The following is a 13944-nucleotide window of genomic DNA, read 5'->3' on the forward strand; positions in this document are numbered from 1 at the left end:
GAGCCATTCACCTGCAGACGGGACTAACCTGTTTAGAACCATTTTTCTGGTTTCGTGTAAACAGATGGTACAACAGGGTACAGCCAAGGTCAACTGAGACATCTGCAGGCATCTCATGGAATTGAGCTTTGTGGTTGCTGGGGTACCATAATCCTCCTTGCAGCCTAATACAGGCTTCAGTAGCCTGTTCAAATGTGAGTTGCTTCACTTTGCACTTGTACACCAGGCATACAAACATGAATACAATTGAAAATTAGAGATAGCATTAGATCCAAGGAAGAGGCATACAAATTCACCAGAAAAAAACAACAGAGCTGAGGATTAGGAGCAGTTTAGAATTCAGCAAAGGAGGACCAAAGGATTGATTAAGAAGGGGTTAGCTTGCGGGGAACATAAATACTGACTGTAAAAGTTTCTATAGATATGTGAAGAGAAAAAGATTGGTAAAGGCAGATGTAGGTCCCTTACAGTCAGAAACAGGAGAATTTATTATGGGGAACAAAGAACTGGCTGACCAATTAAACACATACTTTGGTTCTGTCTTCACAAAGGAGTACACAAATTACCTCCCAGAAATGTTGGGGAACATAGGGTCTAGTGAGAAGGAGGAACTGTATGAAATCAGTATTAGTAGAGAAATCATGTTGGGGAAATTGATGGGATTGAAGGCCGATAAATCCCCAGGGCCTGATGGTATGCATCCCAGAGTACTTAAGGAAGTGGCCCTAGAAATAGTGGATGCACTGGTGGTCATTTTCCAAGATTCTATAGACTCTGGAACAGTTCCTACAGATTGGAGGGTAGCTAATGTAACCCCATTATTTAAAAAGGGAGGTAGAGAGAAATTAGGGAATTAGAGACCAGTCAGCCTGACGTCAGGAGTGGGGAAAATTCTAGAGTCCATTATCAAAGATTTTATAGCAGAGCACTTGGAGAGCAGTGGTAGAATCGGGCAGAGTCAGCATGGATTTACGAAAGGGATGTAACTCGTAGAGCTGATGAGGGGGAGCCAGTGGATGTGGTTTATTTGGACTTTCAGAAGTCTTTTGACAAAGTCCCACATAAGAGATTAGTGTGTAAGATTAAAGCGCATGGGATTGGGGGTAGTGTATTGCGAGGGACAGAAATTTGATTGGCAGACAGGAAACAAAGAGTAGGGATAAATGGGTCTTTTTCCGAATGGCAGACAGTGACTAGTGGAGTACGCAGGGATCGATGCTAGGACCCCAGCAATTCACAATATACATAATGATTTAGATGAGGGATCTAAATGTAATATCTCCAAATTTGCAGATGACACAAAACTGGATGGGAGGGTGAGTTGTGAGGAGGATGCAGAAAGGCTTCAGGGTGATTTGGACAAGTTGAGTAAGTGGGAAAATGCATGGCAGATGCAGTATAATGTGGATAAATGTGAAGTTATCCACTTTGGTAGCAAAAACAGGAAGGCAGATTATTATCTGAACGGCTATAAACTGAGAGAGGGGAATATGCAACGAGACCTGGGTGTTCTCGTACACCAGTCGCTGAAGGTAAGCATGCAGGTGCAACAGGCGGTTAAAAAAGGCAAATAGTATGTTGGCCTTCATAGTGAGAGGATTCGAGTACAGGAGCAGGGATGTCTTGCTGCAATTATACAGGCCCTTGGTGAGGCCACACCTGGAATATTGTGTGCAGTTTTGGTCTCCTTATCTGAGGAAGAATGTTCTTGCTATAGAGGGAGTGCAGTGAAGGTTTACCAGACTGATTCCTGGGATGGTGGGACTGACATATGAGGAGGGATTGAGTCGGTTAGGATTATATTCGCTGGAGTTCAGAAGAGTGAGGGGGGATCTCATAGAAACCTATAAAATTCTAACAGGACTTGACAGGGTAGATGCAGGAAGGATGTTCCCAATGGTGGGGGAGTCCAGAACCAGGGGTCATAGTCTAAGGATACGGGGTAAACCTTTCAGGACTGAGATAAGGAGAAGTTTCTTCACCCAGAGAGTGGTGAGCCTGTGGAATTTGCTACCACAGAAAGCAGTTGAGGCCAAAATATTGTATGTTTTCAAGAAGGAGTTAGATATAGCTCTTGGGTCTAAAGGGATCAAAGGATATGGGGAGAAAGTGGAAACAGGTTACTGAGTTACATCAGCCATGATCACAATGAATGGTGGAGCAGGCTCGAAGGACCGAATGGCCTACTCCTGCTCCTATTTTCTATGTTTCTAGAATGAGAATTGGCCCATTTGAATGCAAATATCTGATTACATCAAGCCTATTCCTCCACAAGCCTTACAGAATCTGCCCGATCACGTTTCTACCCAATTAGTGTCCTGAGCAAAGGTTCTGCTGTATTGCCTCATTTCCCCCAACCAAACCTTTCACATCTAGAAGAAAAGAAACAAAGAAATACATCTTTCACAGCCTCTGGACATCCCAATGTGATTCACAGCCAATTAAGTACTTTTGAAGTATAGTCATTCCTGTTGTAATGTAGGCAGCCAATTAGCACACAACAATAACCCATAAACAGCAATGCAATAATGACCAGGTAAACTGTATTAGTGATATTGATTGAGAGATAAATTTTGGCGAGGAAACTGGAGAGAACTCCCCTGCTCATCTTTGAAATAATGCCATGTGATCTTTTACACTCACCTGGCAGATCTAACATCTTATCTGAAAGACGTACCTCTGACAGTGCAGCACTGTCTCAATAGTACACTGAAGTCAGTCTAGATTTTATGTTCATGTCTCTCAAGTGGGGCTATGAATCTGCAACTTTCTGACCCCAAATCTAGATTGCTACCACTGAGCCATGGCTGACACTGAGTACAAAATTCCCTTGCGTTTGGTCTCCCCAATGTAGAGGAGACCCATTGTGAGCAGCGAATACAGTATACTACATTGAAAGAAGTACAAGTAAATCGCTGCTTCACCTGAAAGGAGTGTTTGGGGCCTTGGATAGTGAGGAGAAAGGAGGTAAATGGGCAGGTATTACACCTCCTGCGATTGCAGGGGAAGGTGCCATGGGAAGGGGACTAGTTGGTGGGGGTAATGGAGGAGTGGACCAGGGTGTCGCAGAGGGAACGATCCTTTCGGAATGCTGACAGGGGAAGGGAGGGGAAGATGCGTTTGGTAGTGGCATCACGCTGGAGGTGGTGGAAATGGCGGAGGATGATCTTTTGGATATGGAGGCTGATGGGGTGGAAAGTGAGGACAAGGGGAACCCTGTCACGGTTCTGGGAGGGGGGGAAGGGGTGAGGGTAGAGGTGCGGGAAATGGGACGGACACGGTTGAGGGCCCTGTCAACCACAGTTGGGGGGGAATCCTCGGTTGAGGAAAAAGGAAGACATATTGGAAGCACTGTCTTGGAAGGTAGCCTCATCAGAGCAGATGCGTCGGAGATGGAGAAACTGGGAGAATGGAATGGAGTCCTTACATGAGGCAGTGTGTGAAGAAGTGTAGTCAAGGTAGCTGTGAGCATCGGTGGGCTTATAATGGATATTAGTAGGCAGCCTATCCCCAGAGATGGAGACGGAGAAGTCGAGGAAGGGAAGGGAAGTGTCGGAGATGGTCCATGTAAAGGTGAGAGAAGGGTGGAAATTAGAAGCAAAGTTGATAAAGTTTTCCAGTTCCGGGCGGGAGCAGGAAACAGCACCGATACAGTCATCAATGTACTGGAAAAAGAATAGGGGGAGTTGGGCCTGAGTAGGAATGGAACAAGGAATGTTCGACATATGTGTCTGCGTGGGTTTTCTCCGGGTGCTCCGGTTTCCTCCCACAAGCCAAAAGACTTGCAGGTTGATAGGTAAATTGGCCATTATAAATTGTCACTAGTATAGGTAGGTGGTAGGGAAATATAGGGATAGGTGGGGATGTTTGTTGGGAATATGGGATTAGTGTAGGATTAGAAGAAAATGGGTGGTTGATGTTCGGCACAGACTCGGTGGGCCGAAGGGCCTGTTTCAGTGCTGTATCTCTAATCTAATCTAATCTAATCTAATCTAATCTAATCTAATCTAATCCCACAAAAAGACAGGCATAACTAGGACCCATGTGGGTATCCATAGCAACACCGTTTACTTGAAGGAAGTGAGTAAAGTTGAAGGAGAAGTTGTTCAATGTGAGAACATGTTCAGCCAAGTGGAGGAAGGTGGTGGTGGATGGGGACTGATTGGGCCTCTGTTCAAGGAAGAAGCGGGGAGCCGTCAAACCATCCTGGTGGGCATGAAGATGTAGAGAGATTGAACGTTTGTAGTGAAGATGAGGCGGTTAGGGCCAGGAAACTGGAAATTGTCAAAATGACGTAGGGCGTCAGAAGAGTCACGGATGTAGGAAGAGACTGGACCAGGGGAGAAAAGAGAGTCAAGATGGGAAGAAATAAGTTCAAATGTTTCTTTTTTCTTTTTTGTGTTTATTTTATTTTAGTTTGTTTCTACTGTGCCTACCCACTGTTTATTTCATGTTTGTGTTTGGGGCCAGGCTGCTCAGTTTCTGTCCATTAACACCCTCTCTGGCTTTGTCTTTCAGCACACCATTAACATACCGTTTGCCTTTGCTCCATGAACTTCTGGTCAGTTATTCTCTGTGACCTTTATTAACACATCTTTTGTTATCTCTTGGCCCACCCCCGCTTTACTTGCTTAAAACCTTTTACATTTCTAATATCTGCCTGTTCTGATGAAAGGTCACTGACCTGAAACGTTAACTCTGCTCTCTCCACAGATGCTGCCAGACCTGCTGAGTATTTCCAGCATTTCTTGTTTGTGTTTCAGATTTCCAGCATCCACAGGACTGTGCTTTTATTATTGAAGTGCTTGGGTGATTTGTTCTAGAATCATAGAATGGTTACTGCACCGCAGGAGGCCATTTGTCCCATTGCATCAGTGCTGGCTTTCTTTTCACTTATCCACAAAATAATCGGACACAGCACCCAAAGGCACAGCAAGTATTTTCTGGTGATTTGGAATATAAAATAAATGAAGGTTGACCTGGTGATTACTTTCCTGCTGGCAGAGAATGATGTTCATCCAGGTTGTAGCTGATTCTGGATACAATATTAAACCCACATAATATGCAACATGGCTGGCTAATCTACATCCAAGAACCCTATTCTCTCTGCACGTTTCAAATAATCAGTTACCCATGACTTCTGGAGGGATGATTCATGCCCAACAATGTGTGCTTTCCATGATCAGTAATGAAACTGTCCAGTTCTCTCGAATCAACCCTGTTTCAGTACCAAATGGGGAAAATCTCTGTACAAAGATATTGAACACAGTAATAACTTGGAATTTTTGATCAGGATAATTTTAAGAAGGGACTAATGAACGTTAGGATTGAGATCAGGGATTTGCTTAAAGAGATAATGGTCTTTGGCAGAAAACTAGGAAATCAAAGGAAATAATTTCTTTATTGTACCTTTAGGTTCCTGTATCACTGGCAGGCTGTTCCCAGTCCATGTCACTGTTAAATTACAAGCAATTGGTAAGCACCTGGGCTGTTGTCCATGTAATTTAGAGTTACAAAATCTAAAGAAATTAACAATCTCATCAAAAAACAACAACCTCCCCGATCCTCACACAACATCTTCCTTAATCTACACTTTGCCATATCCCCAATCTTTGAAGATCATTTCTACAATACAAACAGCAAAATATATTAGCTACACCAAACAACCTCCACATTATGAAAGCATCAGACTGCCCTTATCCAAAGACACTAATCTTCTCATTCCAACCACCACCATCTCCCCAGGCTAAACATAACGAGCTCCCCAATCCAAATCAATGATCTCACCAATCCAAACAGAGGTACATCACTGTCATGGACAATTCCATCTTTTCAAATACAACCTCACCAATTTGCAACAAACAGCCAGTTCAGTCCGAACACAAGAGCCTCAGCAATCAAATCAGAAAACTCTCAGATATCAATCAACTCCTTTCACTATTTAAAAATCACAAACATCCCAGATTATTAATGCACTTTTTATTCTCTCATTTAATCTGCGTGCACCTCTCCTATCCTGGCTCATACATTTTCTGAATAATTTATTAAAGAAATGGACAACAGTTACATGTCAAGTTTGAAGAATTTCTGAAAGGGCACTGTGATCAGTTCTTTCATTAACCATCCGCCAGAGAATTCTGACTGGTACCACACACTAACCATCACCAGCCTCTCTGACTTCTCTGAATACTGTCACACACTAACCATCACCAGCATCTCTGAGCTCACTGAATACAGTCACACATTAACCATCACCAGCCTCTCTGAACTCTCTGAATACTGTCACATATTAACCATCACCAGCCTCTCTGAGCTCTCTGAATACAGTCACACACTAACCATCACCAGCCTCTCTGAACTCTTTGAATATTGTCACACGTTAACCATCACCAGCCTCTCTGAACTCTCTGAATACTGTCACATATTAACCATCACCAGCCTCTCTGAGCTCTCTGAATACAGTCACACACTAACCATCACCAGCCTCTCTGAACTCTTTGAATATTGTCACACGTTAACCATCACCAGCCTCTCTGAACTCTCTGAATACTGTCACATATTAACCATCACCAGCCTCTCTGAGCTCTCTGAATACAGTCACACACTAACCATCACCAGCCTCTCTGAACTCTTTGAATATTGTCACACGTTAACCATCACCAGCCTCTCTGAACTCTCTGAATACTGTCACACACTAACCATCACCAGCATCTCTGAGCTCACTGAATACAGTCACACACTAACCATCACCAGCATCTCTGAGCTCTCTGAATACTGTCACACACTAACCATCACCAGCATCTCTGAGCTCACTGAATACAGTCACACACTAACCATCACCAGCCTCTCTGAGCTCTCTGAATACTGTCACACACTAACCATCACCAGCATCTCTGAGCTCACTGAATACAGTCACACATTAACCATCACCAGCCTCTCTGAACTCTCTGAATACTGTCACATATTAACCATCACCAGCCTCTCTGAGCTCTCTGAATACAGTCACACACTAACCATCACCAGCCTCTCTGAACTCTTTGAATATTGTCACACGTTAACCATCACCAGCCTCTCTGAACTCTCTGAATACTGTCACACACTAACCATCACCAGCATCTCTGAGCTCACTGAATACAGTCACACACTAACCATCACCAGCATCTCTGAGCTCACTGAATACAGTCACACATTAACCATCACCAGCATCTCTGAGCTCACTGAATACAGTCACACATTAACCATCACCAGCCTCTCTGAGCTCTCTGAATACTGTCACACGTTAACCATCACCAGCATCTCTGAGCTCACTGAATACAGTCACACATTAACCATCACCAGCCTCTCTGAGCTCTCTGAATACTGTCACATATTAACCATCACCAGCCTCTCTGAGCTCACTGAATACAGTCACACAGTAACCATCACCAGCCTCTCTGAGCTCACTGAATACTGTCACACATTAACCATCACCAGCCTCTCTGAGCTCTCTGAATACAGTCACACACTAACCATCACCAGCCTCTCTGAGCTCTCTGAATACAGTCACACACTAACCATCACCAGCCTCTCTGAGTTCTCTGAATACAGTCACACATTAACCATCACCAGCCTCTCTGAGCTCTCTGAATACAGTCACACACTAACCATCACCAGCCTCTCTGAGCTCTCTGAATACAGTCACACACTAACCATCACCAGCCTCTCTGAGCTCTCTGAATACAGTCACACACTAACCATCACCAGCCTCTCTGAGTTCTCTGAATACAGTCACATATTAACCATCACCAGCCTCTCTGAGCTCACTGAATACAGTCACACAGTAACCATCACCAGCATCTCTGAGCGCTCTGAATACAGTCACACACTAACCATCACCAGCATCTCTGAGCTCTCTGAATACAGTCACACACTAACCATCACCAGCCTCTCTGAGCTCTCTGAATACAGTCACACACTAACCATCACCAGCCTCTCTGAGTTCTCTGAATACAGTCACATATTAACCATCACCAGCCTCTCTGAGTTCTCTGAATACAGTCACACATTAACCATCACCAGCCTCTCTGAGCTCTCTGAATACTGTCACACATTAACCATCACCAGCCTCTCTGAGCTCTCTGAATACAGTCACACATTAACCATCACCAGCCTCTCTGAGCTCTCTGAATACAGTCACACATTAACCATCACCAGCCTCTCTGAGCTCTCTGAATACTGTCACACATTAACCATCACCAGCCTCTCTGAGCTCTCTGAATACAGTCACACATTAACCATCACCAGCCTCTCTGAGCTCTCTGAATACTGTCACACATTAACCATCACCAGCCTCTCTGAGCTCTCTGAATACAGTCACACATTAACCATCACCAGCCTCTCTGACACAAGCAAAAAATGCTGGAAATACTGAGCAGGTCTGGCAGCATCTGTGAGGAGAAAAACAGTGTTAACGTTTTAGGTCTGTGACCCTGCATCCTAACTGGCAAAAGTTAGAAATATAGCAGGTTTTGAACAAATGAAAAGAGGGAGTTGGGGGAAGAAGAACAAAACGGAAGGTCTGTGATAGTGTGGAGGGCAGGAGAGATTAAATGACAAAATGTTTCCTGGTACGAAGCCAAAGGGAGTAGTAATGGGGCAAGTAAAGAAACAAAAGATATATCTGGATGAGATGTGAACGGCAGGATAGCAGCCGTCTGAACACAAAGTAAAGGGATTAAGAAAGAAACAAGGGGGGAGGGAGTGGGGCGGGGGGGGGGGGGGAGTGGGGGTGGGGGAGGGAGTGGGGGTGGGGGGGAGAGGAAACAAACCAGCAAATAAAATATATAAAAAGAACAAGTTGGGAGCAGGGGTTATGATCTAAAATTATTGAACTCAATGTTAAGTCTGGAAGGCTGTAAAGTGCCCAGTTGAACGATGAGGTGCTGTTCCTCGAGCTTGCGTTGAGCTTCATTGGAACACAGTAGCAGGCCAAGGACAGAAAGAGCAGAGTGGGAGAAAGGTGCAGAATTGAAATGACAAGCAACAGGAAGCTCAGGGTTGCACTTGCGGACTGATCGGAGATGTTCCACAAAGCAGTCACCCAGTCTGTGTTTAGCCTCCCCAATGTGAGCAAAGAATACAGTATTGAAATTCAAAGAAATACAAGTATTGCTGTTTCACTTAGAAGGAATGTTTGGAGTCCTGGACGGTGAGAAAGGAGGAGGTAAAAGGGCAGGTGTTGCATCTCCTGCGCTTGCATGGAAAGGTGCTGTAGGAGAGAGGAGAGGTGTTGGGGGTGACTGAGGAGTAGACTAGGGTGTCGTGGAGGGAACGGTCCCTTTAAAGTGCTGAAAGGGAAGGGGCGGGGAAACCATCTCCAGCATGATACCACGCCAAACGCATCTTCCCTCCCCTCCCCTTTCAGTATTCCAAAGGGGCCGCTATGAAATCAGCTATGATCTGCATGGTGGAACAGGCTGGAGAGGCTGAATGGCCTATTCCTGATCCTATGTTTCTATCAGACTGTCATAGCTCTATGCCTGTTGTCATACACTGACCATCATTTGACATTCAGACCTCTATTTCTGGCACTACTATGCGTCATAAGTTCAACTGGGCCATCAATAACATCTGTGATGAATGCCATGCAGCAAATGCGAGTCAGCCATACTACAAAAGTATGGCTTTGTTTCACTGCTAATCCTGCAGCACCAGCAAAAACAAAACTCTGTAACTTGTTCGTTGCATAAGTGTCAATAGAACGTCTATCATTTTCTGCCCTTGGTTATGTAGTCAGCTCACTAGATGAATACTCACAGTTTTTGATTCATTCATGCTGAACATCAGAAAACCCCAAGGTGGATGTAGATGAGAAAGAACATTTAGTCCATTTTAATCCAATCAATAGCAACCGTCTCCCCTGTCACCACATCCAGCTGTCTCTTAAATGATTCCAAGTTTTGCCTGCTCAATTCCTCCCAGAAGTGAATCCTATGTGTAGATCACTCATCTTACACTCCCAACGGAGAGCTGTACTTAAAAGAACAGTGCAGAGGGCATAGGGTACAACACTGTCGCACCAATTCTCCAATCTCAGCTCCTTCCAAAAACAACTCAGCAATGGGATAGTGGGATTTTCTGTGAAGAATATCATAAAATCAAACTTAAATTTGACTTTTCCTAGTTTGAACTTGCACTCTTGATTCACTTTTACTACACAGTTAACTTTCTTATATAATTCTCTTAGGTCCCAATTGCTTTCAAAGCTAAAAAGTTTAACTTTCTCCAGTATTGCCTCATAACTCAGCCCTCTGACATGAAGGATCAGCCTGGACTTGAAATATCTCACTTGTGTCTTGATGTCGAAATAGGGCGAAGCACTCAATTTGCAGTTAAACTAGAGCACTGATCATTTTTGTTCTTGCCATTTATTTTGTCTATTTAGTTCAGCATTGTATTTTCCTTACTCTATATGTGATAAAAATAATAAAATGGGTAAAATGGAGCCCAATGCAGTGCTGTTTAATACATGATCCAACACAATGTTGTGCTATACAGTGCAATGTAACACGTTCCAAATTAAAGTAACACAGCTTAAGATTCAATTCTGACGTATTTGTAAATGTTCTTCTGTGACTATTTGACTAACATGGTTAAACCTTGTCTGTTCAGGTGAATTATGGTTTATATTGAAGATACTTACATAGCATTTCCTCACTTCAAATGATAAAAGACTGTAAGCTAATATGAAGTAAAAGGATAAGGCAACTAGATCACACAGTATGTACTGTTTGTTCCTACATCAATCAATTTCTTGGGCCTTTTTCAGATTTCTCAACTGTCAACAATGCATGGAAGGAACATGAATATTTGTTTGAAAGTAACTATAAAAGTATGGCTTTATTTATTGTTTGGAGAGCATATCTTATTTCTGATTCTTCATCCTGCAAGGCTTGGCACACATAATAAAATCTTGTATTCTCTTTTCTTCAGATGGTACTATCGATAGAGAGGTGAGAAGAACAGAGATTGCAGCAAAGCCTGCCCCTCAGGATGCTCCAGGTAATATTACTTCAGGACACTGACTTGTTTGTGAAATCCCTTCTTCTCCAGTTATGAAAGAAGGGAGGCCTGGCTGGTGATAACTTAAGGGCCATATTTGAATATCTGGCTCGAAGCCCTCAGGAATGATGTGGGTGGGAGTGGAAATTGAGCGGGGAGCTGGTCGCTGCCACGGACTGAAGGGAACGGGCCCTGCAATAAGCTCAGTGCTGGGTAGGGTTGAGGTGCAGTGGTCCCAAACAGATGGCAGTGTGGGGACTGGAAGGAGGCATGAGGCTTTCTTCCTGCCTCTCAAATCATAGTTATCTTGGCCCCTCCTGGCTACTCTGCAACTTCCCACTAGGTTTCTCTGACAGGTTTGACACAGGTGGGACTTATCCTGAGTCACTGTGAAAGTCACAATGACGTCATCTTTGAAATTAGGCCTGGGCTTGACTGCAGCAGGAACCTCAGCCAACCGCAAAGTTAGTGAAGATAAGGTGTGGGCAGGAACAGCCTCAGGCCAGTTATTCGACTCTACATTAATTATTCAAAATAATTCGGTAAGAGTTCTGCATTAAACCACTGACTGTGCTGCTACTGTCCTCTTAGATTCTCAAGATAAGAAACAGTGCATCCAGTCCAAGAGCACAAATGGAAAAAAGCACAGTAAGTAAATGCGTAAAATGGAACGATTCTTATAGTAGAAGCATTCCTATTACAAAATATTCGGTTGTTGAATGGATTCATCAGACACTGAATGGGCACATCTCAATGGAGAGAATGTGGGAAATCTGAGGGTGATTGTTCCTGGGACCAATTTCAGTGTCAGTGTAGCTCCTTGCAGGGGCTTCAGCATCAGTACTGGTACCAGGCCACTTGGGGATTCTGGGCTGCAGTAGTCGTGTGTTGGTGTATTGGAGTGACTGGTGTGAGCTCATTAAGATTTTTTTTTTATTCAGTCATGGGATGTGGGCATTGCAAGCTAGGCCAACATTTATTGCCCATCCCTAATTTCCCTTGAGAAGTTGGGGCTGAGCTGCCTTCTTGAACCGCTGCAGTCCATGTGGGGTAGGTACACCCATAGTGCTGTTAGGAAGGACGTTCCAGGATTTTGACCCAGCGACAGTGAAGGAACAACAATATACTTCCAAATCAGGATGGTGTGTGACTTGGAGGGGAACTTGCAGCTGGTGGTGTTCCCATGCATTTGCTGCCCTTGTCCTTCTAGGTGGTAGAGGTCGTGGGTTTGGAAGGTGCTGTCTAAGGAGCCTTGGTGCATTGCTGCAGTGCATCTTGTAAATGGTACACACTGCTGCCACTGTGCGTCAGTGCTGGAGGAAGTGAATATTTATGGATGGGTGCCGATCAAGCGGGCTGCTTTGTCCTGAACGGTGTTGAGCTTCTTGAGTGTTGTTGGAGTTGCACCCATTCAGGCAAGTGGAGAGTATTCCATCACACTCCTGACTTGTGCCTTGTAGATGGTGGACATGCTTTGGGCAGTCAGGAGGTGAGTTACTTGCCACAGGATTCCTAGCCTCTGACCTGCTCTTGTAGTCACAGTATTTATATGACTACTCTTGTTCAATTTCTGGTCAATGGTAGCCCCAGGATTTTGATAGTGGGGGATTCAGCGATCGTAATGCTATTGAAAGTCAAGGGAAGATGGTTAGATTCTCTCTTGTAGGAGATGGTCATTGCCTGGTACATGTGTGGCGCGAATGTTACTTGCCACTTATCGGCCAAAGCCTGGACATTGTCCAGGTCTTGCTGCATTTCTACACGGACTGCTTCAGTATCTAAAGAGTCGTGAATGGTGCTGAACATTGTGCAATCATCCACGAACATCCCCACTTCTGACCTTATGACTGAAGGAAGGTCATTGATGAAGCAGCTGAAGATGGTTGGGCCGAGGACACTACCCAGAGGATTTATTGCATTGATTTCCTGGAGCGGAGATGATTGACCTCCAACAACCACAATCATCATCCTTTGCGGTAGGTATGACTCCAATCAGCAACGAGTTTCCCCCTGATTCCCATTGATTTCAGCTTTGCTAGGGCACCTTGATGCCATACCTGGTCAAATGCTGCCTTGATGTCAAGGGCATTCACTCTCACCTCACCTCTTGAGTTCAGCTCTTTTGTCCATGTTTGAACCAAGGCTGTAATGAGGTCTGGAGCTGAGTGGCCCTGGCGGAACCCAAACTGAGCATCAGTGAGCAGGCTATTGTTGTGCAAGTGCCACTTGATAACACTGTCGATGACACCTTCTATCACTTTGCTGATGATTGAGAGTAGATTGAAGGGGCGGTAATTGGCCGGGTTGGACTTGTCCTGCTTTTTATGTGCAGGACATATCTGGGCAATTTTCCACATTGCTGGGTAGATGCCAGTGTTGTAGCTGTACTGGAACAGCTTGGCTAAGGGCGCTAAAATGTCAGGCTACACCATGAATTATTCCTAAGCCGGCCTCACACTTTCTGTAAATTTGAGCTCACCCTATCTGCATATCCTAACTCTCACCAAGATCTGCTCACCCAAAATGCCTGTGCTCACTGACCTACATTGGATCCCATTCTGACAATACAGTGCTTTTAAAATTCTCATCCCTGTTTTGAAACTCCTTCCATGGCCTTATCCTCCCTAACTCCATAACCTCCTCCAGTCTTGCACAGATGCCATTTTTCCGCCAATTCGATTCACTCTATATGATAGCAAGAGACAGCTGAGTGCACTGAATACTGCAAAGGCTATGGGTCCTGACAACATCCAGGATGTAGTACTGAAGACTTGTGCTCCAGAACTTGCTGTGCCCCTCACCAAGCTGTTCCAGTACAGCTACAACACTGGCATCTACCGGCAATGTGGAAAATCACCCAGGTATGTCCTGTACAAAAAGCAGGACAAATTGTAAAACTTGTAA

At 44.4% G+C, this 13944-nt stretch overlaps 1 protein-coding gene across 1 annotated transcript in view; it reads left to right on the top strand.

The window, feature by feature from the left end:
- The window catches only part of LOC137376893 (ETS homologous factor-like), an 82753-nt gene that overhangs the window by 42618 nt on the left and 26191 nt on the right, over positions 1 to 13944 (top strand). The window contains exons 5-8 of the mRNA XM_068045851.1: positions 5416 to 5475; positions 10808 to 10858; positions 10972 to 11040; positions 11632 to 11688. Coding sequence (XP_067901952.1) covers positions 5416 to 5475; positions 10808 to 10858; positions 10972 to 11040; positions 11632 to 11688 — 237 coding nt within the window. The remainder of the gene's footprint in view (positions 1 to 5415; positions 5476 to 10807; positions 10859 to 10971; positions 11041 to 11631; positions 11689 to 13944) is intronic.

The sequence above is a fragment of the Heterodontus francisci genome, chromosome 14, assembly GCF_036365525.1.
Source record: "Heterodontus francisci isolate sHetFra1 chromosome 14, sHetFra1.hap1, whole genome shotgun sequence".
Taxonomy (NCBI): domain Eukaryota; kingdom Metazoa; phylum Chordata; class Chondrichthyes; order Heterodontiformes; family Heterodontidae; genus Heterodontus; species Heterodontus francisci.